This window comes from Nothobranchius furzeri, chromosome 14, assembly GCF_043380555.1.
Source record: "Nothobranchius furzeri strain GRZ-AD chromosome 14, NfurGRZ-RIMD1, whole genome shotgun sequence".
Lineage (NCBI taxonomy): Eukaryota > Metazoa > Chordata > Actinopteri > Cyprinodontiformes > Nothobranchiidae > Nothobranchius > Nothobranchius furzeri.
The window spans coordinates 25,083,837-25,110,118 of NC_091754.1; the positions used below are offsets into that span (position 1 = coordinate 25,083,837).

At 43.4% G+C, this 26,282-nt stretch overlaps 1 protein-coding gene across 1 annotated transcript; it reads right to left on the minus strand.

Annotated features, from left to right (window-relative positions):
* Positions 1-944: 944 nt before the first annotated feature.
* Positions 945-18,691, minus strand: irs2b (insulin receptor substrate 2b). The gene is made up of 2 exons (XM_015966256.3): positions 9,697-18,691; positions 945-3,076 (listed from the first exon to the last, which is right to left on the minus strand). Exons 1-2 carry the CDS (start codon positions 13,025-13,027, stop codon positions 3,072-3,074), a joined length of 3,336 nt encoding a protein of 1,111 aa, XP_015821742.1. The 5' UTR covers positions 13,028-18,691; the 3' UTR covers positions 945-3,071.
* Between the last annotated feature and the right edge of the window lie 7,591 nt (positions 18,692-26,282).

Consider the following 26,282-nt stretch of genomic DNA (forward strand, 5'->3'; position numbering starts at 1 on the left):
ATGTCTACCCATTTCCTATGGAGCTACTGCAGGTCCCTGTTCATAAGTCTGAAGACTCCCTGGGGGCAACCGGCTACTTTATGAACCTATCTATTGTTTCCTCCCCCCACTCCAAAGCTTCAGTCAACACGTACGCACATATGTTCATCCATGCACACACAGGCAGACTCGGGGCCAGCACTCAGACATAAGAAAGTCCCCGGATTTTGCATGATCTCACTTTAATTGCAATTTGCATGGTTTTATCATGCAGGTGCGCTCCTATCCACCATGTTTGACTAAGTTAACGTGCAGTAATGAAAATTTCACCTGATCAGCAGAAACAAAGCACCACTCAGAGACGGGAAAAGGTATTCTTTTTAGGTAATAAGTCACATTTTGCTCTCAAGGATTTTGCCCTCTCATTAGTTTGTTTGCTGCTAGAACGTCTGCTTCAAAGCTGCAGTTCTACCTTTGCCAACCTGCACATCTTCTTTCCAGCTGTTCGCCCGTCTGCACTAATCAAAGCACAAACGTGTCATTTCCCACTCCAGCTCAGGAGCGCAGAACGACCTCTTTCTGCCAATCAAACAGGACTACAAGACCTAATTCTCACTTTTAATACCCTTTTTTGTGTATTTAGCTAATCTGGGAGATGACAGCAAATGTAAGTGTGAAAAAATGTGTGTACCCTCCCAGGCAGTTTTAACATGCTGGTTAAAGAAGGGGGTGGGGGCAGGGAGGCACCAAAACAATAACAGAGCTAGCGGTAAAAGCTGACGCCCAGTTTTTTTGCAGTCTTTCTCAACGGCGCTTTAATGAAAATGACACTTTTTATTCCTAATGAGGTATTTTTAATAAAAATGGCTTAACTGCTCCAAAGTGTCTTTTTATATTGGATTTTTTTTATTTTAAATGAGGTGGTTCTTTGTTCTCTAACTGAAAGGAGTGAAGGACAAAAGCAGTTTTCTTAAATATCATTTATTGCATGTTTCTATAAAGAATCAATACAATCTAAAGCAATGAGCTAAGTTTTAAATTATCATTTCTTAGTAGCATCACAATGTGCATGATATGAAATATGTACAATGAAAAGACACAGCAAGGTAAGCCATAGCCCAAATCGTAACCTTTAGATGCCAAATAAAAACTCAGAAACTTGATCCAAAATGCAAAAAACATACTGCTCGAAAACACCAAGAGGTTCCGTTAGCAAAAAAAAAATAAAAACAAAACAACAAAAACAAAAAAGATTTACATTTTAAAAAGTGGAGAAAAAAATGTACAAAGAGGACACATTAGAGTTTTTTCTTGTTTAACAAATGTTATTAACATTATTTCTACATTTGGTACCACCGTGTAAACTAATTTTCAAATGTGTAAATATTGCATAGATGCCTTTTTGTGTTGTACCTAAGTATCAAGAAGTATTTTTGTCGTGTTTTTTTTTTTTCAAATTATTTTTTTTCTGAATTACAGCGGTAAAAAACATCCTCATAGTGGCATCCATTTAGCAAGACAAAAGTGAATAAAAATCAACCGTATCGGTTAGCATATAACTTAATTAGTGCTTTTGTTGTTTTAGAAAGTTCATTCAAACACTTATTTATGTACAGTACAAACATGTTCTTTAACTTAACACCTCTTAGCATTTTTGCTCCGATGGAATTCTCTAGAACTATTTACAGCATATAGGCAAAGGTTAAGTACCGGTGAGTTTGGATAAATAAGATACTTCCCTTGTTTGTTTCTGTTGTTTTAGCATGTGTGTGTGTGTGTGTTTGTGTGTGGTTCCCATTCAGTATGATGTTCCGTTGTTGTTTTGCAGTTGTACCGTTTCTATTAAAACGCACGTTCCCGAGTTCAGGAAAACTCGTGACTACATTCAGCGCGTCTTGTGTTACAATCTAGTTTGTAAATGCAAGACCGTGCAGTGGAGGCTGCAGATTCAACGGCCGCTCAGTCGGAGTCCTGTCCAGTCGGAGGCACTAGGCTTGTCCAGTTCCACTAGAAAACAACATTCATTCATAATTACTCGTGTTCTGTGTCCCGACAGGTCGCCAACAGGTAGCCATTTCCTGCGGGACATCACAGGTGAACGCTGACAGGACACGGATTTGTTTGGGTTTGTTGGAACTAAGGTCCTCTTGGTGTCGTTTTACTGTGAGTTATCATGTATAATAATAAATATATTAATCTATTACTTGTCATTAATGTGGCAAGAGAAGGTGGTTAATCTCTGAGAGGCTCTCTCGCTCTCTCAGTCAGGAACATTCAGTCTTTAAGATGATCGGATAGATCTTTGATGTGTTTAAAGGTCCAAACTAAGAAGGTCCACCAGGTGGAAGCTGATGGTTTGTGTAAGGCTTTGGATTGATGGTGTTATTTTCTTTATTATCTTTCAACATTCACCTCTGAAAATAAATATTTTATATATATATTCTACCGTGTGACTCTGTGCTGAGGTAGGATTTTTTTTCCCAAGCAAACGTCAGCTTTGATTTTTAAATATGTCCATAGATGCCGTCTCTTTTTGCAGTACAATCTTGTATACAAATCCTCACACATCTTATTTTTTTTCTGAATGCATACGTACATGATAAATAAATAAATACATGTATTCAGTACTCAGGATCTCCAGGTTTGGTTCACAGGTTTACAGGTGAGAACATCTGGCAACGTCCGCTGGCTGTAGCCAGAGGAAAAACCCGTGATAAGGTGGTGTGGAAAAGAGTTCCAGACAATCAAAACGGGGAGTAAAATGTCATAATGCAAGAGTTTTCTAAGGCGTACAAACAGAAAGAGAGTAAGAATGTGTTTCAGGGTTGTTGTTTTTTTCTATCACTACAGCAGCATCAGCACCTGAAATGTTTAGGTGCTGGGAAAATATTAGGGAGGATGTGGGGCAAGGGTCAAGTGTCTGTGTTTCCATGGTGATGGGCGCCCCCAGTGAACCCTAGAGGCAGTAGAGAGGGGAAGGGACTACGGCTTCGGCACGCGGTCCAGCTGTCGCAGTGGTGACCTCGTCATCTGGGTGCAGTGAGATTCTATTTTCACAGGAAAATGAAGCGAGGGGGGAGACCCATCAGTCTTCATTCTGAAGGAAGAAAAGGAAGAAATTTGGTTAAACATCTCATCCTGATAATCTGTTTTGCAGATTACATTTTTCCTTATTAATATTCTTTTCTGAGGGCTTTTAATGGAATGGGATTAGATGCCAGGTGGGAAATGGATTCTTAAACAGAGACTTGAAGGGGTCTGGTTTTCTGCGTGTGTGTGTGTGTGTGTGTGTGTGCGTGCGTGCATGCGTGTGTGTGTGTGTGTGTGTGTGTGGCAGGTGTTTGTGTAGAAGCACAAGCAGTGATGGAAAGGTGTCAAAAACCACACTTTTAAACTAAACCCACAAATTTCCCATCTTCTCTCTCTCTGCTTGGCCACTGTGTACATGTTTGTGAGGTTTCATTTGCATGCAGAGCTATCAAATGGGAGCGGAAGTCTTGGCTGGCTTGCTCTCACACACACACACACACACACACACACACACACACACACACACACACACACACACACACACACACACACCACGAGTGTGTGAGAGAGAGAGAGAGAGAGAAAGAGAGAGAGAGAGAGAGAGAGTGGCTGTATTTTGGGCTCCTCATCGTCTTCCTGACTGTGAACAAGAGCTGGATGTGATCATCATTTCCTAAAACAAACCTTTCATTCAGAATCCTTTGGTGTCTCCCCCGACTTCAACTATTCCCACCATAAACAAGGGCGCACACACACACACACACACACACACACACCACACACACACACACACACACACACACACACACACACACACACACACACACACACACACACACACACACACACACACACACACACACACAAACAAATGCTTTCTGGTTTCCTATCTCAAAAGCTATAAAAGCTTTTGCAAATCAAAATGTAATGCTAATGTTGATTCTAAGAAAAAAGAAAGTATCTTGGAGGTACCTGAGATGCAAACATACGGACCCTCAAAGGCCATTTGAATAACACAATAATAGATTTTACCCCCGAGGCCACCTGTGCCGGCTGAGATCTGCTTCCTTCACTGGGAAGGGTGTCGGAGACACAAAAAAACAGAAAACACAGAGGTGGGAAGTGGTGGTAAAAACCACAGTAACAGAATCAACCTGACAGAGGGGAACGGGAATGCAGTGAGGTCATGAGACCAACGGTCCATAACAATCGTAATGTGAGTGTTTTTCTGGAGGGGCTGGGCCAGTCAGCAGCCTGTAGAGGCAAGCACATGGGTGAGAATGACTGGGATCTGCTGGGAAATGGAGGGCTGAATCACTCGCACAGCTCAGATCATCAACCAGGTGTAGCTTCGAGCACAAACGGAAGCACCGCCGCTTCATTTACTGCAACCAACACCAGCGCAAAATTAAGTGGCATGCAGCGCCTGGCCACACACGCTGCTATTCACACACACTCACACACACACACAAGCAGATCGGAGTAGAGAAAAGGGGAGGGGCATTTGGGGGATGTTATTGAGAGGAGGAGACACTGAGGTCCTGTGGGGGGAATGAACCCAGTAGCCTCTACCCCTCCTCATTTTGGAGCACACACACACCCCACCTCTCTCGCTGCAGCTCAGCATCCACGCCCCCTATCCCAACCCACACACACACACACACACACATTCAGGGTCTATTCGTTATTTATTTAGTTCACTCATGCTAAAATTAGTCCTGCTCCATTCAGAGATATGAGACACAAACAAATATAAACAACCTTTTTGACTTTTTGCTCTGTATGCTTGCAGATGATCCCATATTTCAACCATCTCATGCTCAAAATAAGCTTTGATAAAAGGACGAACAACTAAGTCCTTCAGGGGTACTTCTGAGTTTAGAAATGCTCATGAAATACGTTTGTGGAGTAACCAGGTAGGTAGGTTTGCAAATCACCTGCTTCCAGAGGGTTAATCAGCAGTCAAAATAAAAGTGCCTTCAGCTTGTTGGTATCACGCTGAAAATGGAGAGAGAGAGAAAGAGTAGCAGGCTCAGATCCACTCTGTTTACATTCCTACCCCGGCCGACTCCTCCCTGATCTACAGCGGCGCAACGCCAAACAAACACTGACACACACCTCTGACCTTACACACCTCTGTTTGACCAACTAAACAAAAACAACAGCCCACTCAGTATGAGGAAACTAAATATTCTTGTTGCAAACCTCGAAACAGAAGATATGTTTATGTTTACTCATTTGGCAGACGCTTTTATCCAAAGCGACTTACAATTTATAACCTATAGGGCATGTTGTGATCTGTGGGGGAAACCGGAGTACCCGGAGGAAACCCACGCATGCATGGGGAGAACACGCAACCCCACGCAGAAAGGCCGCAGCCGGGTTTCGAACCTGCAACCTTCGTGCTGCGAGGCAAATGTGCTAACAACCGCGCCACCATGCAAGCTATTTAGCATGACGCTAACCAGAAACTATTCTACTACTTATTTTCATTTGAATTACTGATTTATCATTGAAGAAAGTTTCTCTAAATTAACAAACTGATTTATTTAGCTCATACAAACGGATAAAAACTCACCATCAGGCTACAAAAAGATTCAGGCCTGATTTTGTCTCGTTTGTGTTTTGATGACTGCTTGGGTCACCGTGCACAGACGCCCCATCTCTCCCTCACCTTTCAGCAACAAACAACAGAGCGATGTGTAATCCTGAAGTGAACGTAATCCTTCTTACCTCCAGGCCTAATTGAGGATGCGTGAGGTGAACTTTGTTTTCATCTAGCGCTGGAACACCCCGCCCTACTTTGCTCAAAGAGTTATGTATCAGTGAGGCACCAGCTGTCGGTGAGGGGGGGGTGTTCAGGTGAGGAGAACCAAAAACAGAATAAAGCGGAAAACCTCAAATGACTTTTGGAGGTAAAATGATTTTATAGAGGAAGCAGCGACATGAATCGCCACGTTTCTTATTATTGGCTTTTACTCACATGCGGGTAGCTAATTTTTTAATGAGCTGTTTAGATATTTGTCTGTGGTTTTCTGTGAGAGAGGCCAATCAGGGATCCACAACAGGAAAAACACGACACCTAAATGCATTGTAGAGAAGGTGTGTGTGTGTGTGTGTGTGTGTGTGTGTGTGTGTGTGTGTGTGTGTGTGTGTGTGTGTGTGAGAGAGGGGGGAAGGCTGGCTGAATCACTTCTGAAAACCAGAAACTAGGGTCTGAAGTGAAACAAGGAAAGGAGAGGTGGTGGTGGTGGGGGGGGCACCCAGGAGGTAGAAGGGGGGAGGGGTAGGGTTCTTGAGATGGCTTGGCCACACCCCCACCACCTCCCCCGTTGTTGTGGCGGCAGATGGTGGGCCAGTCATTGCCGTATTGTCACTCTCCTCAGAGGGGCCAGATAACCAGTGAGCACTGCTTGGCGGGGCAGGTGCAAAAACCCTGACCCCACCTCCCCCTCAACACACACACACACACACACACTCCACCATCTGCTGATAGCTGTATATGTACGCACATGGCACACAAAGTCAAAATGTGTCTGTGCATGTGTGTGGATACTGGAGACGAGAAGGGGAGGGGAGACAGTCTGGGGCCACAAATGGAGAGGGTGAGTCAGTTTTCTCCCTCTCGTCTGCACCCGTGCAAGACTGCTTTTATTCAAAGTGCAAAATGAATAAAAGAAGAAAGAAACATAAAAAATTGGGAGGAGTGATAAAAGGGCTTTCAGATAGTCTAAAATGAGACGTGACGGGGACATTCAAACAAAAGGAATAAAGGAAAGGTGTAAAAAATAGAACTCAGATCTCACCTTTTCCTCAATAACACAGAAATAAAGGTGTGTGTGATCCTTCGATCGTGTTTTAGAGCTCGCACAACGAACAATACTGGTGTTTCCATCTGTGTTTAATTATAGGCATTCTGAGCTCCTAAATTAGAAAATATTACTCATGAAACACCATTTGCTAAAAAATAAAAAAGTTCTCACACAAAGATAAATTAACTCTTCAGTAAATTCAAAACGTTCAATCAGAATTTAATGTTTAAGTAGCATTAAAATGTGTGTGGGCAGCTGTTAGCATATTAACTTAGCTAATCTCCATTTCTCCAAACTAATGTTGATCAAAGGACTATTTACATCACGATTTTTACAGTTTTTTCATACATTGGCATTGGTATACTGATACTTGACTTGAGTAAAGCAGATTTAAAATCAGGCACGCTTTTGGGCAGCCTGGTGCGGTTGCAGAATTGAATTCAAATGTATTTTTTACATTTATTAATAACATCTGCATAATAAATACTTTACATTAACTTTTTTTAAGTGTCTGACTTTAACACTGAGAAATGCACAAAGTTAAGATTTAACATTTAAGTTCAGAGTTCAAATACTGATTCAGCTCCAGAGATTCTGTGCATCAACTGATGTTATTAGTGACATTTTAGCATGAGAAGAGAGTGGAAAACGTCTAGATATCGGCCATCCTGCACATCAGCATCGGTATCTGCAATAGGAAAACCAATATCAGCCGACTTCTAACACCAACTGGTCGTAAACGTTCGATAGAAGTGTACTTGGGAAGATCTGAGCCCAGTTTTAACACTAAATTTGTTGAATGAGGAAATGTTTGTGCCAAAAGCTAAAACTCATCAGATCAAACACTTTTCAGTCTTTAAGTTCCTCACAATGACCGGCACACTTGCAGCAGTTTCTTCTGCAACTTGACAGGTGATGTCCTAATGTATGTGACGCTGGAATGCCAACAATAGCTCCCTCAAAGATTACAAGAGCATGTGGAAAAGCCTGTCATCTGTAGTAAACAGGATTGCATGCAGTTTCAGGAATGTTCTTTGTTTTGGAAGCGATGGTCGCTGACCTCTCTCCTACTCTGCATCTCTTCTTTTTTGTGTTGTTTTACCACTTCTTCACTTTCTCTCTCTCTCTTTCAGCCAACAGTCCGATTTGTCTATTTTGTTGTATGTGCAAACCAAAACAAGTCCTCCATCCATCCTGTTTTATCACCTCCCTCCTTTTCTCCTCCACCCCCTCGGTCCTAAAGCGAGTCAAGAGTCGAACGTTGTTTTCCGTGAATGTGTTGCAACAACGATGCACATGTGAACAGCACACATGTCCATCATGGAAGTTGACCGTCCCAAAAACAAAACATGTTTATCAGTGCTCACTCTTGTGAAAGAACATTTCATTGGCATGTTTGTGAAGTTGCTCACAGTGGGGGGAAAGAAAAGAATCCTCCCCCCCACCCCCACCCTCTAAGTCCATCCCACCAGGTTAGAAAAACAAGTGAGCATTCACCTCTCCCAGCAACCTTTGCACACTGCTCGCATTCCAGCCCTGAAACCCAGTACCTGACAATTGATAAACAACTGACTCACTTGTTTTTCCGGGGAACCCGATGACTTGCACCGAGCTCTACGCTGGCTGTGGCTCGCAGCACCAGAGCCAGCTGCGTCGAGCAGACAACTTGGTTGTGAAAGCACAAACACCAATTAAACTCTACCATTTCACCATCAGGAACACAGACTGGTGACTCACAATGAGCCTGTCTTGTTTTCAGGCAACAACAACTTCTGACATGCCTGTGCTGGGTCTACCACCTCTGTAAATAATCCCTGCCTTTTACAGATGCATGAAAGAACAATGATGCAACAGAATGAGGTGAAAGGTAATAGATTGACTGTAACTACTCCTTCCCACAAGTCACAAAGATATCTGTGTTTATTCACCCACACACACACACACACACACACACACTGCAGTTTCTACGTTACAAAACACTGTACGCACGGTTTCATAATTTGGAGGAAAAGGGGGCATTTTTGTTCTTCTAGCTGCTTCTAAAGAGCATCACAAGTACAGCTGAGTGCGTCAGTGAATAAAATCAGATATTTTCTTTTTTTTTAATACTGACGTGGTCCAAAACTGCGTCACTAAGAGAGATCTGAAAGAACCATTCACACACATCCACACAACAACAACGTCAAGTCAAATAGAATATATCTGTGAAAAGCCTTTTCAAAATAAAACATTATTGGACTCAAACGTGTACAAACTGAGATCCCTTATTGAAGTTTTAAGCACAGAAGAAGGCATCAATTCTAGGAATGATCACGGTCAACTTTTATTGTTCTGTTCGCGTTTGTCCATCTCGTCAGATTTCAGACTTGAAGCTTTTACTTGGAAGGAGCTTTTACGTGGCTACTTCCAGTGCTCCTCCTCTGCAGTTTGAAACAGATAAAAGACTTCCTCAGCATCACACAGCCTTGAGATGTTTCTGAGTTATGGGTGTGACGAGTAGGTGACTAATCCTAGCTAAACATCACAGCACACACCCAACAGCAGTGCTAATAAGCAGTTTACATCACGCAGCTCTGCTAGCCTGTGTGTACATATCACTATTAGCAATGGAAGTGAAGAAGATGCAGATGAAGGATGGGGTCATAACACCGGATTTCAGAGCACTGCAATGTTTTTGATATACTGCTGAGATTTGTAATTGACAGTCAATCAATTAAAACTTTAATGAGTAGCAATATGAAGGACCAGTCTCTGTACACTATAAAGTCACCCTGAGGGGAATCTTTAGCATACTTTAGTCTAACACCACCCCCTCCCTTGTGAATGAAAACCGACTGAATGAATGAATGTGTGACAACAATAATAAAAACATCACCTTTCACAGCAGCAGTAGTGGTCTCCTTGAATCCCAGGCTGGCATAGGGGCTCGTGTTGAAACCATTCAGGCCACCCTTACAGCCACAGGCAGTCTTGAACCTCAGGAGATCCTCACAACCTCCCAACCTGCAGCCCCCCAGGTTTCCCTCCATCAAGTTTAAGGCAATGTAGTTAAGTCCATTTTGATAACCAGCTGAAGTCTCTCTGCACATGGGACCGGTGTGGTCCTCGCTGGGCTCCTCTGAGCTGCGAACAGAACGGCACACGTTTTCCACAGAGGCCGAGCTGTGTCGTTTGCTGTCGTGGGCAAAAGAAGGACACACGGGTGTGACAGTAGTGGTGGAGGAGAAAGTTTCAGAACTGTGACGCCTGCGCCCCTGAGGGTCAGCCCGGATAACTTTAGCCCCCCTGTTTGGATCTATGACAGATAGCGAAGGACCCCCTAGGAGAAAAGAGTCTACTGGCACAGGAGAAACTACTTCCACTAAGCTGCTCTCAAGGCTGAGTCTCTTGACACAAGCAGCAGGACTGTTGGGGAGGGGCCCAGCGTCAGGGGTGCAGAGGACAGGTAAAGGTGCAGGAGGGCCAAAGGTCATCTCAGCGTAGTCGTCTTTTACTGGAGCAGGCTCACACACTGCGCTTCTTTGCTGTTGCAAAGGTAATTCCTCCACTCTGTCCTTTCTCTGTTCCTCTGTCCTTTTTTCCTCCTCAACTGTCTGTGGATCCTGCTCGGAGCTCACAGGACTGGGGCAAATCAAAACTTCTGGTGTGTGGTTTAGACAACTTGCCGGGGGAGAATCCCTCACTTGGTGTGCGTCAAGGTGAACAGGGGAGCTGATGTCAATGTTAGCATAGTCTGACAGGGTTGCCCCTTCCACCTTCCCTGTGCTGGAGCTCTCCGGTGTTGTGGATGTCAGTGGGATGTGGGCAGCATTACTAAAATCTATGTTGATGTATTCTCCAGGGCTGCGTGGCTCTGACGGAAGGGGATGTTCATTCATACATGGCAGGGTCCTGAGGGATTCGAGAGCCAGGCGGGTGGGCCGACACACCCTGTTGCGATGTAGCATGCCCCCATCTATCCGAGTCAGCCTGAGAGGAGAGGGAATGGAGGACAGAGTATCTGGTGTTACCGGAGAGCTGCTGGACACATATTCTCCAAGGGAGACAGGACAGTAGTTGGACTCCTCTTCTATCCGTTGTCTTTGTAGACTCATTACCACATACTGGTCTGTGTCAGTGGACCCATTGCGCTGTAACTGGACTTTAAGTGATCTTGGTAGTGAGCTGAAGGAATAAGGCTGTCTGTGCAGCAGGTGTGCATCCCCTGAAGGACTGAGAATGTAGTCAGGGGGTGTAAGAGAGACCAGATTGTCAACAGGAGACATGTACAAGTACTCGCCATTGTTGGACTTTCCATCCGTGCTCTCTACTGACATCTTGTTTCCACACCACATGGGCATGTAGCCACTGTCATCCAGAGAAATGCTCCCTGGGGAGTCTCTGCATGGGGCCAGCCCTGCAGAGGAGGAGTGTGAACGGGGATTGATGATCTGCTTCGGAGCAGAGACACACATGGGGCTCATGGGCATGTAGGGGTCATCCTTAGACCCTGGTTTCTGAGGTGCCACTCCTGGCATCATGGGCATGTAGCCACTGTCGCCATGGAGACTGTTCGAGCTGATGTTAACATCCTTGTAATCCTCAAGTCTGTTTCCTTTAGGTGAAGCAGTGTGACACCTCAGAGATGACTGGCTTCCGCTCGTGTTTGTGGCCCTCATGAGAGTGTACTCATCCAGAGAGGCTGAGGACACCTGTGGGGGACGCCTCTGCTGGCGGGGGGTTGTAAGGGAGTAGGTCCGCTTTCGATAAGCCTTGTCCAGTTCGGACAACCGCCTGTACCCATTTTGATGTTGCCGCTCCATCACCATGTAGCCATCAAGTTCACTGCCATCCCTGGAGGGTGGGGTGTCTGCTTTGAGGGATTCCGGAGTGTTGCTCCGGAGGGTGAGGGGTAACCTGAGGTCCCGTGCATCTGCAGGGCTGGAGCCGTACTCCTCACACGATATAAAACCTGCATCACTGGGGGATCCTGAGAAGGATGCACTGCAGCTGGAAGGGCGGGGGGCACTGCTTTCCACGCAGGAGGAAACATTTCCTGGGCAAGTGGAGGCCACAGGCGGTGAATGAGATAGAGGCATGGACATGGACTTACTGTGCTGAAGGGTGGAGGATTCAAATGTCAGCGAAGGACGAGCAGTAATGGTGTGAGATCTGCTCAGGAGGGTCATGTGGACCCCAGGGCTGAGGGGGCTCCCTGTCGCAGACATTGGGCGTGTCATGGTGCCATCGCCCTCGCTGGCCGCGCGTATTCGACAAGAGGCACATTTAGTCACAGGAGAGGTGGCAGCCGTGCTGTCGGTGCGCGAGCGGCGGGGAAGCCCGGTCTGGCTAGGGGGGAGGTTGTTCAGATGCCTCCGTGTGGGCACGGAAATAGGGTTTGTACTGGAGGACTGGCTTTTGCTGCGTGGACGGAACTCCGACAGCTCCTTCATCGCCTTCATGGCCTCTAAGATAGTTTCATGGATATTCTGAGCCACCACAGAGTCGTCTGCCTGCATCCACAACTCCCCGGGACCGGTGGCTGCAGATCGACCAACCTCGATGAAGAAAAAGCTGTCAGAGTGGCCGCACCTTCGGATGTTCATCAGCTGCAAAATGACTGAGGCGACCTCAGAGTTGAGCTTGAGGAAGCTGATCGTCCGGCTGGAGAGGCACAGCCTGTACACCCCGGTTAGGTTCCTGCTCTGTCCCAGGCCCTTGGACTTCAGATTGACTTGCCAGACCTCCTTGTAGGCGGCGGCCACCGGTGTTATTACACCGTAGCTCGTCTCGTCGAAGCCAACCAGCGAGGACGCAGAGTTGGACGCGGAGCCGTCACAGACTTTCCCCTCAGCCATCAAATCCGTGAGCTCCCGGTACCATCCGTCCTGCTCCTGCTCGTTCTCCGCCACCACCGCAAAATACTCGTCCTTGGTGTAAAGCGCGATCAGATACTTGTATTTCGCGTCCGCTCTCTTGCTGATATTGAGACAGCAGTCCAGAGGGATAACTCTCTTCGCGGCTGATTTGTTTCTCCATTTCTTCTCGTTCTCGTAGTACTCCAACCGCGCCGGGAAACCTTCACTCGTCTCCTTTAGAACAAAAAAGCGCTTGTGTCCGTGTTTCTGCTTCTTCAGATATCCGTATTTCTTCACGCTGTTTGCGTTATTACTACTGATGCTGCTGGCCAACGGCGGCTGGCCGCCCGGGTTCGGCGGAGTCGCCATCCTCGCGTCCAGACGCAGCGCTTTCCTTTCCCTCCTGGAGTCGCTTCAGAAAACGCCGTCTACTATTTCCAAAAGTGGTCTGTAGTAAAATCTCGAAGCGTTCGTCTTCTCCCGCAGCCAAGCAATAAATAACACATGTCTGCTGGCGCTCGGGCTGAAGAGGGAAACATGTGACGACCTACATACACATCCAGCTTTGGTTTGTTTGAAAAAAAATGGAAAGGAAAGGAGAAGGAAAAACCACACACGCCGACAGTGGGAGGCGCGCTCTGAGCTCATTGGGCTCATTGGCTGAAACGGCATGAATGCTGGAGTGAGAGAAGGAAAAAGCCCTCCTACTATCACTCTGCCCTCTTCCGACTCTTTTAAGCGTAGTCAGCCAGGGCTGGAGCTTTATTTATAGCTCTCTGGTGTCATGATCCATCTTTTGGCTTCTGCGGAGATATTTTAGCAGGATATTGCCCCAAATAGATACAAAAACGACTCGTTCCTGCTTTTATTTGCGTCACTTCAAGCTTTTGGGTGGATTACAAAACATTTATACAATTATGACACCGGATATATTTATTCCAGTCTCCAGCTGTCGTCTATCATTCCAGCCAAATAACCAGGATTCATTATTAAAGCAGGTCACGTGACCTTTCAGATCAATATTCATGTGGGATCTGATCTAGAGCAGCGTGTCTTATTGCGTAACTCGCCTGCTGCGTGTTTTTCCAAAGCTGCTTCATCTGTCCTTTCATTCAGAGACAGAAAGCTTAAATCATTTATTCAGTACTTTACTCCCCGAACGAGGCAGATAATACCCATATTTGGTCAAATAAAACAGTGATGACGTAAAATGATATATAATTCATCTTATATCAATGCGTCATCGGCCGGTGATGTGCGTAATGATGAAATGCTGGAGCCGCCGGCCGGCTCCGTTCTCGTGATGCGCTGAGCCTCTGAGAGGCAGCAGCCCGTCAGCCTGACTTCCTGTGGGGTGAGATCCATCCCATCCTGCTCTCTCTGCGGAGGGATGGGGCTGTTTCACTGACGGAAGCAAACTGTACACAGTGTCCTGGCTGCTCTGAATGCAGGTCAGACACAGTAGATGGAGGGAATAGTGCTGAACTCGCACTGAATGAAGATTGTTGCCTTCTCTTTAAAGGAATGACCCAGAATATCTGAGCAAACATTTCCATAAAACTATACTTGTAGGCTATATGTATATGTTCACAGTGACACATTTTTGAGAGGGGGTGCAATTTGCAAAAATTGCGATTTAAACAATTTTCAATTTTATTTAATTTCTAGAGATCATGCAACTCTGGGTTTCTTACCCTGCAGAAGGGTCCTGAGCATCCTAATTGCTGGGGCAGAGATCAGGCCGAGGACTGATGCTGATCCAAACAATATAAAACAACTTATTTTTTTTTTCAATTGTAAACAGCGATCAGCATCATCCTTCACTGGTCTGTAGAAATGTTTGTTCAAAACTGTAAAATTTAAAAAATAGGAGACAGCTGTCCCAAAGGATTGATGAGCTAACAGCTAGTCAGAGTGTGGTCAAGACCAAAACAGATCCAGTCTCATAAATCTCACATTAGTTCACAAAGAGTTTCTTTTCTAAACTTTTAAACCACATATCAATTTTTGTGTGTTTTTAACAGAAATATTAAGAAGTGTTTCATTGCTGCTGGTCTGTGTATTAATCATAGCATCCACATAACCATAATAGCTGAAGGACATAATGGAAAACTCATGCATGAGAAAATAAAAACAGCAACAGAGGTTCTTCAGATCTGCTGCAACACACATCGCTGCAGAAAATGTTGCATGACACAAAATGTGGAATTTAGAGCCGCTGAAGACTCATCTGTACAGGCCGGCTTTTGCGTGACCTTCGGCCGATTCTTCATCACCACCCTCTCCTCGTTCAGCTCTTTCCTGAGATCCACTGATTGCCTTTTCCTTATTCATTTTCTTTTCCCTTTCCTCACATTTTTTGATTACAATTTTTACTTTTCCCATTTTCTTTTTTAATTTCTTCATTTTTTATTTTTTGTTCTTCTGAAGCAACTCATGATTTTCAACCTGAGAGGCGCATTTGCTGTGTTCGAGCTCGCACTGCTGTAGTAAATAAAGTCCACAACTCTACTAGAAGAATGGCCCTTCAGGTAGCAGTTGGTAGAAAGTGACAACCTTAACACAGAAACATGTTTCAAAATGCACCTGTACTAAAACTTTTAATGAATAAAAAGGCATCCTAAGCTGCCAGTGAAAGCTGTACAATGTGTGAAAGTGGCAGACAGAAAAAAATGACTGATATGCTCATTTTCCTTCAGATCCCAGTCTTGGCTCTCCTCCTCCTTGTCCTTGGCGTGATCTTGTGTAGGTCAATGACATCATCAGGGCCGACGACCACATCAGCCAGCAAACTGGTTTGATCTGTTGATCACCTGGACTTACATTTCCATAACCCAGGAAGAGATTAATTTGTGTTCTGTCCAGTTTTGTTAATAACCTGAGCCACATGAGCCTCACTGATGTTATATTGATATAAATAGATGTAAAGGAGTCCATCGCCTCAGCGTACGAGGCTCGGATGTCTCAGTGTGCAAAGACACTCTCATGGACTCTTTAAACTTTTACACTTTGATAGCAAACAAATATAACGACTTGTGTTGTTGATTTTATTTTTATTATTTACTTTTCTCCAAACCCCTGAGTAGATTGGCTGTGTGAAGTCTTTCAAGTAGAGAACAGCTTGCCTTGTATAACACCGTGCCCTGGAATGGGCAGCGTAAACAGAAACTGAGTGGGGGTGGTGAGAAGTGGGAGCAGGGGCAGAAAGTGACTCTTTCCTTTTTGCATAACCCGTGATGCATAAGAAATTTCAAGTGGCCCATCTTTAACATACCAATAAGGTGTTTACTGGGCGCGCTGCTTTGCAAACTCAATCTGGTGGCGTCTGTAATACGTCCTTGCCCTTTTCTTGGTTAACTACATGAATATTTATCTCCATACAATTTACACAGCATGGTGCATTAATTTGCAAGTTAATTAAATGGCCAGCCAAACCGGATTTATAGCCTTTAAACGGGGCCAGCTCACCGTCTTGGAGCCGCCCGTGCAGATCCTCACAGGTTTATTATTTTTCAGACGTGAGATGTATCTTCTCAAAACAGATCGGTGTTATTATCTGGATCTATTGCCCCCAAAAGTGATAATTCTGATCCTTACTGCGAGCCAAGAAGTCGTAACACGTCAGATAAAAAGTATAGTGGAAATAAAAACTATGATGAATTAGTTCAAACCAGAAGCTATGACTCTAGCAACCGTTTGCTGAGTCACACGCACGTTTCAGACGGTGCACTGTCACTGGTGTGACGATTAGTTTGATAAGCTTTCATAAAGCAGATTAGAAAAGCCAAACTGATGAGATAAGATTAAGGACGAGTGGTGGGGGGTAAAGATTAGGCTCTGTGCCACATTACGGGCCCCCTCAAATGAACAGTACAAACACGTATTGTTGGCGTCCAAACATGACACACACACTCCTTACCCCCGCCTCCTCTTCATCTCATTAGTCAAAGCCAAAACAGATTATAGCCACAGCCCGGGGTGTCTGATTCATATTGTTGTGGCCCTGGTGTTTTGATGTTTTTGATCTTAGTATAATCCCAATGTTATTTAGTGACTAGTATTTTTTTCAGTGTTTGTTTCTTCTGATCAGTACTGACTTGTTTTCTCTCTCTCTCTCTCTCTCTCTCTCTCTCTCTCTCTCTCTCTCTCTCTCTCTCTCACACACACACACACACACACACACACACACACACACACACACACACACACACACACACACACACACACACACACACACAACACCAATCCCTCATCACAAAAGAATCTATTTAAATTTATACAACAACATGCCCGTGTGGGTCCAAAAACAAGCAAAGGATTGAAATCATTGTCAGCACACCACCAATCAGCTCAAAATGAAAAACATAGACACAACAGAATGCGACAGCACTTTGTTTACATGTCAGTTTAGTGTTAAATGTGTCATTAAAACCGTTTAAAAGACTGTAGGTGTAGAAAAAAAAACTGGTGAAGATTAAAGGCAGATTGTTGTGTCTGTTCAGTCCCTGGTAATTGACTCATTCCTCAAATCAATCCAACAAATTCATTTTTTGGTTAATTTTGTGCCAATTGATCACATGCCGTCCGGACTGGTGGGAAAATAAACAGATGCTGATGGGGATCTTTGTGCTATTGGACGTCGCTATTGAGCCACAACTCAAGTGATTACAGTTTTGATTACTTTAGCTTACCAGGCCTTTGAAATGGACCAGTCCTATTATATATTAAACTGCACACTGGACAAAAGGAATGGGTGGACATCTACTATGTTGCTGAAAACTCAATTACTGTGCAGATGGGGATCAATGCCCCACTTCCATTGTGTAATAATGGCTGTGCATGTTTGATGAAGGACTGCTCATAAAGTTCGAACCTCTTCTTAATAAAATCATTTTGCAGAAACTCAACATTTTCTCATTTCATAGTTCTCTGTGACAGCCATGTATACTTTTTTCTAGATCGATTACATGTTAGAAAAATGCAGCTAAGGTGGAATCATACTAATTTATTACCTTTCATTTCAGCCCTGTCTTTATGGTTGGGACTTTCATGGGAGAACGGTGCCTTCGTTCTCATATACAGGAGATACACAACACCTCTACCTTCTTCTAGTGTTAACAAGTGGTGTTTTTAAATATAAAATAAAAAAAATGCTCTTCAACTGAAAATATTAATATGATCAGCTAAGTAAGAACTATTTAAAGGGGCAGTATGTAGGATTTTCACAATGAAATAATCACAAAATGGTCTAGTGACTCAATCATTTTGGAAGGAAGGTTACGTTGAAACAGATTCTGCTCTCACCTGAGCCCTGGCTGGTTGTTTCCTTGTTTCACTTGTGCGCCCCTCCTTTTAAGCAAAGCTCAGGCTCTGTCTCCCTGCCAGATTATCGACAGCCTTGTGCCAGTAGAGACTCCAGTGACATTTTCAACCAAGCCTTTTTGACTTTTGACCACATTTTCTATCCACCGAGTCTGCCTGCCTTGCTCTTCATGGATTTTCTTGCCCATCTGTCATCTGGACCCCGACCTTGGCTCTGAACTTTGACTACTGATCCCTGCTCAACCCCCTGATAAGTATTGCTAACTCCTCCCTGTTTATGTATGACCTTGCCCGTACCTCACTCTGACGTTGGATTTTTGGATACTTGAACTTCTGTGGGCTGTACTAATTGTCTGTGTCGTTTTGAGGAGAGGAGTTGAATACACAGACCGAAGAGGAGCTCCCATAGCTGTCACCGAGACAGTCCCGCCCCCTCTCCCTGTCATCGCAGCACATGCTGCTCCGTCTCCAGTTTTTCTATCAGCAGAATCTTCTGCAATTCCCTGATTCTCCCACATTTGAAATAAAAAGCCTTCAGCGTTTTACTGCTGTGTTCTGGCTGAATTTCCAGGACTTCAGGTTATACCCATTACATCTTCTTCTCAATTTACTTTGTGTGGCTCATCTTTGCTAATGGGCAACAGCCATAACTCACAGATAGGCAGTGAGAAAGTGATGTTTTGTTTATAAAAATGAACTGCAGTAACCAAATTTGACCAGAGGAAATAATTCTTACCTCGTACATACGGCATCTTTAAATCAACAGACAGCTGAGGGGTATTCTTTAAAGGTCTTTGATAGGGGTGTTCAATCTTGGCTTTTGGTGGATATTTGACCAAACCATTGATATACATCAATTACCCCCCCCCCCCACCACCACCACCACCACACACACACATACACACACACACACACACCACCACCACCACCACCACCTCCATTGATGACACGGTTTATCATGATAAATCACAATATCAGACAATATTAGGGATTTTTTAGACTAAATTTATTGTAGGAAAATTAAATAAACGGTTTAAATTGATACTTGTTTAAAATTAGGTATCTGAACCTTATCAGAAGGATTTAATTTTCAGCGGTGGAAACAAAACTGAATGCACACTGCTGCCCACTAGTGTTTGGCATTTGAATTGCACCAAAAGAAAAAACACACATGTTTGCATGTAAATTTGTCCAAAAGTTAGATACACAGCTTTTGAATATCGATATAATAGAGCTGAAAAAAAATCACAATATATTTCCATATTGATATTTTCTTACATCCCTATTCTTGATTTCCGATATCACGTTTTAACGCCAATATTGGTCGATAATATTGGACATCTCTAATTTTTAACAAGGGCGATGACTTTGTCAACATGAAAGAGGTGGGTTTTAAAACTAGTACTGGAGCCAGCCTCTAGGGGGAATCAGTTCTGATGCATTGCTTGTAAATTTTAACCACTACTTTTGAATTTTAAATAAAAGCCAGGAGTTAGTGCCATGAAATGGAATTCAGGCTAAGAAAATCTAGAGACATATTCTGCAGGCTGGGGACATATAAATATTCATGAACACGTCACCTCAGCCTCCCATCTGAAATCTTAGCTTGGAGTTGCTTTGATTAAACAGATTTGAGTACATCTGATATTCAGGCTCCGTAATACCATCATCAGTCATTTGTCATAATTATCCATTATCTGGAGTCACAAAGTTTGATAAGAGTGACAGTGATGAAAGAGTCCACCTCTGTACATCTGTCAGAAAGGAGAGGGAGCACATTAAATATGGAGATCAGGTTCATCTCTGTTCATAATTTTATAATCAGGTGTGGACAAAACAGTAAGAACCCTGTAAATGATTTAGACTAATTACTGGAGGTCATATTCAAAATGCAGCTGAGTGAAAATCAGACAAAAGTTTGCCAACAGTATCAGTTTGTGTCGGCTCACGGTGGCATGAGCCTGTTTGCAGCACAGTGACAGTGTGCAGATGTTGTTGTGTAGCGTTTGTGCGCTTAGTGAAGTAAGATTAAAGGGAAGTGTGTAGGTGTGCATTATTTACAAAGGAGTAGTGCAGGTTTTAAAAAGGAACTGTGTGGGAGTGTGTAGGTCTTCGCCCATCCCCGCTTGTGTGTTTGTTCCTTTGTGTGAGCGGATTGCGTATTGATTGTTCCTGCTTTTTAGCCTAAACTGACCTCCTGATTTATTATTCATTCCCCTTCCTCCTCTTCGTCCTACCTTCTCTGTGTGTGAGACAAACACATTCACACATTTTGTACTGTATATGCAGTGACACACACACTTAAATATTCATAAGTTGTCATCACTTTTTTTTTCATTTATCTGAGCATCTGGCGTCAAGAGGGCCCACTTCTTAATAAATATTGTATCTGAGTGGAGAATAAAATATCAGAACTAATATCAGTAACTGCAGCAGGGAAACAGAGAGCGCTGAAACGCCACCTTCTATTCTATGGGCTTCAAATCCGAGGCCTGCGTCAAGTGAGGTATAAGTACATAAACATTAAGGAAATGTCATTTTAAAAGAGGAATCTAGACATAAACTCCATGAGCAGCAACATAAACAACAAATGTAATAGTATTCAGTTTGATAAAGTAGCACTGACAAAAACTGAGATTTAAATCTGGGATATTCCTGGAAAGATTTCCGCAGCCCATGTAGATGTGTGTCTAATCGGATATAGAAAAAGACATATCTGATAACAGCTGAAGAATAAATGTACAAATGGACACCATCTCCATCTACATTTGTCCAGGCATTAACAGTTTCCCTGTACTTGACACAAGATGGATTTTAGGGGGTTTCCAGAAGTCCGGATCAAATAGTTTTAGCTGCGAGTGAGCCGAGCCACAATGACAAGTGCTTCCACAAAAGCCTCACAGCTGGGGATCGCCGGGCTACTCATGGAAGAGTTTATTGATTGCTTTAAGCAATGCTAGAGCCGAGTTTGGTTACTGATCGCATGACCCAAATGTTTTTCTGGTATCGTGTCTTTTTTTAGTCATAGAAAATTGCAGATAATTTAATATTTTGATCACCAAGACACAATAAGCACCATTGGGGTGAATGTCTGCACGTTTTATGACGAAGTCACCTCTTTCATGTCACCATAGTACAGGGAGTGCAGAATTATTAGGCAAATGAGTATTTTGTCCACATCATCCTCTTCATGCATGTTGTCTTACTCCAAGCTGTATAGGCTCGAAAGCCTACTACCAATTAAGCGTATTAGGTGATGTGCATCTCTGTAATGAGAAGGGGTGTGGTCTAATGACATCAACACCCTATATCAGGTGTGCATAATTATTAGGCAACTTCCTTTCCTTTGGCAAAATGGGTCAAAAGAAGGACTTGACAGGCTCAGAAAGGTCAAAAATAGTGAGATATCTTGCAGAGGGATGCAGCAGTCTTAAAATTGCAAAGCTTCTGAAGCGTGATCATCAAACAATCAAGTGCTTCATTCAAAATAGTCAACAGGGTCGCAAGAAGCGCGTGGACAAACCAAGGCACAAACTAACTGCCTATGTACTGAGAAAAGTCAAGCGTGCAGCTGCCAAGATGCCACTTGCCACCAGCTTGGCCGTATTTCAGAGCTGCAACATCACTGGAGTGCCCAAAGGCACAAGGTGTGCAATACTCAGAGACATGGCCAAGGTAAGAAAGGCTGAAAGACGACCACCACTGAACAAGACACACAAGCTGAAACGTCAAGACTGGGCCAAGAAATATCTCAAGATTGATTTTTCTAAGGTTTTATGGACTGATGAGATGAGAGTGAGTCTTGATGGGCCAGATGGATGGGCCCGTGGCTGGATTGGTAAAGGGCAGAGAGCTCCAGTCCGACTGAGACGCCAGCAAGGTGGAGGTGGAGTACTGGTTTGGGCTGGTATCATCAAAGATGAGCTTGTGGGGCCTTTTCGAGTTGAGGACGGAGTCAAGCTCAACTCCCAGTCCTACTGACAGTTTCTGGAAGACACCTTCTTCAAGCAGTGGTACAGGAAGAAGTCTGCATCCTTCAAGAAAAACATGATTTTCATGCAGGACAATGCTCCATCACACGCGTCCAAGTACCCCACAGCGTGGCTGGCAAGAAAGGGTATAAAAGAAGAAAAACTAATGACATGGCCTCCTTGTTCACCTGATCTGAACCCCATTGAGAACCTGTGGTCCATCATCACATGTGAGATTTACAAGGAGAGAAAACAGTACACCTCTCTGAACAGTGTGTGGGAGGCTGTGGTTGCTGCTGCACGCAATGTTGATGGTGAACAGCTCAAAACACTGACAGAATCCATGGATGGCAGGCTTTTGTGTCCTTGCAAAGAAAGGTGGCTATATTGGTCACTGATTTGTTTTTGTATTGTTTTTGAATGTCAGAAATGTATATTTGTGAATGTGGAGATGTTATATTGGTATTGGGTATATATTTGTTTTTTGTTAAGTTGCCTAATAATTATGCACAGTAATAGTCACCTGCACACACAAATATCGCCCTAAAATAGCTAAAACTAAAACTAAAAACTTCTTCCAAAAACATTCAGCTTTGATATTAATGAGTTTTTTTAGGTTAATTGAGAACATGGTTGTTCAACAATAAAATTATTCCTCAAAAATACAACTTGCCTCATAATTCTGCACTCCCTGTAAATGTTTTTGTCATGCTGTGCAGTGTAGTGGAAAAAACGGGCACCATGCCAGGACGGATCACCTGCTTGCAGCTCAGCACAACTAACGTCACTGTGGAAAAACACTATTTGGCAGCAAGTGTGGAAAGACAGCATCTCAGGAAATTAACAGGCCTTGATGTTTTATTGTGTTATTTAGCATGTTGTTGTACCAAGTTCGACAATCCTGTTCACAAGAGTAGGGATGGATGTCCTATAGCTGCTTTCAGGTTCCATTAGGAGGAGATCTATATGTGAAAGCAGAAACATGTTATTATCGGATTCCCTCTGAGTCACAAAAGCATGTCGTGATTAAGTCCAGTATTACCTCAGTTCTGTTTAATGAGTATTTAAAAGGGATTTTATGGCCTTTCCTCTGAGGATGCATCATTTAACAACGTAGTGAGTGTTCTTAAACATCTAAGAAAAACTCAAGCTTTAAACCTGCAGAAGTGAAGATGGTTTTAAATGTCAACTCATCAAGAACAAACCTTTCCTTACCTTTAACTCAAAGCAATTTTATTTCCTATTTTGTTGTTGTTGTTGTTGTTGCATCAGTTCTAGTTTTCCAATAAAAAACTCAAATTAAGTAAGAGTAAAAATTCATTAAGTGATAGACACCTTTTGTGAATATGTTTTACTGCAACAATTCACCCAAACTAAAACATATGTATGTGTACATTGGTAAAAATCTGGGTTTTCATAATTCAAAAACATATATATTTTTTTCATGTATGCCTCGAGGAAAAAAAAACCATTGCAGCCTTCATAAATCATGTGGTTACAGCCAGACTGAAATACTGGACGAGCAATATCGCTGCAATCTGTGTGTATGTTTGTTTATCCGTAGCATTCACAAAATGTTGCAACAACTGCACAGATTTTATTGAACTCCTAGAAAATGGTCACTGAATAGATATCTACTGGATCCAACTCAGTTCAAGATGGCTACCACAACTACCGTAAATCCTCTAATACAGGCCCGGGCTCATCAAGCTCCAGGCCTTTATTGGAAGGAGGGCCAGTATTAGAGGCAGGCCTCTATTTCTATTTGAGCAAAATGAACTAATGGTTCGCTGGAGTTTTTGACAATTAAAATTGCGCCCACATTTTCAAAGTTAAACACATTTCTTTTAACAACGGTAGTTTCTGCTTCAGCCATCTCCCCCCTCCCCCTGCTTCAGCCATCTCCCCCTCCCCCTGCGCAGCGGCGCAAACTCACTGATGCGCCTGCAGCCTCTCGGAGTTCCTGCTGCTCTAAACATTAAAATAATTATTTCATTTTCTGTTCCTCACTTCTGATGACCTTCAATGGTGTCTGTTTGTTGCAACCAGCAGGTACAAAAACTAACTTGTTTTTATTTGACTATTTTTCTGTCCTGTCTGTTTATTATCTTCCTGCATCTCCTCTCAATCCTAAAGAAAAACTGCTACCTGGGTTCATATATATTCACCTCATGAGTTACCTTTGAACTGCAGTTCTAAAAGATCTACCGACCGCAAAAACAGCGGAGCGCTCGCTGTTTGGCGGCCGTATCAGTGATCAGTGCGTCGGAGGACAAGGTGAAGCGCCCCGCTCCACAGCAGCGATACACATCAGGCGCAAATAAAAGATAGAAAACATTAAAGGAAATGAACCGACATGAACGATCGCGTGTCAGTACCTACGGTCGCGGGGATTCCCTCCACGTCGCACCTACGTCACAAACCGCGGCTATAAACGGAAGTCGCCTTTCCAGCTCACCACTCAGTCATCGTTTCTTCAGATTCATGATCAGAGTTTCCAACCTACCGATCAATCCAACGAACTATCAGCTCATAGTAAGTTATCTTACTTACTTCTGGAAAGCCCGGCATTTCCGTGTCACTTTGTTGACGCTCGAACGCTCGGGGGTTTCCTAGATCAGCCGGCGTTTCACCGACGCTCTCACTTCCGCGTCAGTGAAAACACGCTCCCTGTTGAATTATCGTATGATCACATTCTCTTTTTGTGGGTAAAACTCAAGAAAAAAAATTTTTACTTGTTTTTTTTTAGTTTTATTACAAAAAGTGCATTTTATGATGAAATTGATGAAAAAAACAAGAATTTCTTGATATTTCACATAGAAAAATACCACGAATCAGTGAAAAATACCGCGAATCTGCGAATTCCCCCTGAAAAATGCTCCAAAGAAAAAATCCGCGAAGCAGCGAATCCGCGATGAACGAACCGCGAAGTAGTGAGGGATTACTGTATAGTGAAGTTGACTAGTTCATACACCCCCTATTGCTGCTCTCCAGAGTGTTCTGCAGCATAATCAGCACGTTCTCTTTGAACTTGATAGTGTAATGACCTGGCTGGGGTTGTAAGCCAGGTGCATTCTGGGTATTGTGTTATATGTGTTTCCTATCGTTCTGCTAGTTCCTATGTGTTGATTTGCGTGTTGTGTGAGTGTTATGTAAGCCACAGGGAAAGTGATGTGTGTTCTGTGGAGCGGGTTGAATTAGCATGGTTAACTGACACCGTGACTCTGTGTGGTAGGAGCGTGATAGAGGATCGTGTCTGTAGCGTTACAAAGCGTTGAAGTTAAAGCCTAATAAAGGTCTGCGTGAAACTCTACTGTCTCCTGCTGGTTGATTTGGAGACTATATAACCCTGCCGCTGAGACGCTCATACTTGCTTATTACCACATTCCACCCGGCCACAATAAGAGCCCGGCCATTATTCACCTCCGCTGACTCCGACACCGGCCAAAATTGGAGACCCAAATTAGCAAATAAAAAAGTCTAGAACCGTCAAATTTACAGATCCTCCCTATGGATCTGGTTAACTAGTAGCTGAAAGTCATCCCAAATCACAAAGGATCTTTGATTAAAACTTTGGCATCTACTGTTAAAGTCAGCCCTGTTAGTAAATGGTAAATTATCATTACAATTTTTAAAAACTCTGTTCAGATGCTTACAGTGTTTCATAATCATTCCTAATAATTATAAAGTGAAAGCTACTAATTTTCTGATTCTGTTGTTTTTTTTCTGAGCAAGGTGACTGTCAAAACCTCATTTCAACAGAGTATTGTAGCAATAAAAATATGTCTAATAAGTACATATCACTGATGAAGTGCATTGGCTTTTGATGTTGAATTTATTGATAAATCAAACAATAGAGGATCAAATACATTCTTCACAGAGAGGGAAAAACTTTGTGATGATGTCTAAAAACCAGATGTGGGCTTGTATATTATTTTTAATGTGTTCAATCTTTCAAGTCGCATCATAAAGTGTATCGAATCAAAAATTGTTTTCAAATCAATACTGGATCGTGAGCAGCGAAGAATCGCATCGAATTGTATCAGCTCTGGGTTTCACCGTATCGTTAATGTATTGTAACGCCAGCAGCGTATCGATGGTGCTTCCTGTCGGTAACAAGATGGCGCCTGTGCTTGGCTTAGCCGCAGTCACTGGCCACTTTTTCAAACTTTTCTCCACTAACTTCCTCTTTTCCAACTTGCTCCTGTCTGCCATCCTCTTCTGTAGTGTCCCTGCTACCATCTCCTATGATTGCCAGACTCTTTTGTCCTTCCATTCGTTCACGATCGCCCAAGATGCACCGAGGACTTACCTCCCTGTTTGTTTATCTG

What these genes read in the sequence shown, in the direction of transcription:
- irs2b (XM_015966256.3), bottom strand. Translation starts at nt 13,027, where the DNA reads ATGGCGACTCCGCCGAACCCGGGCGGCCAGCCGCCGTTGGCCAGCAGC.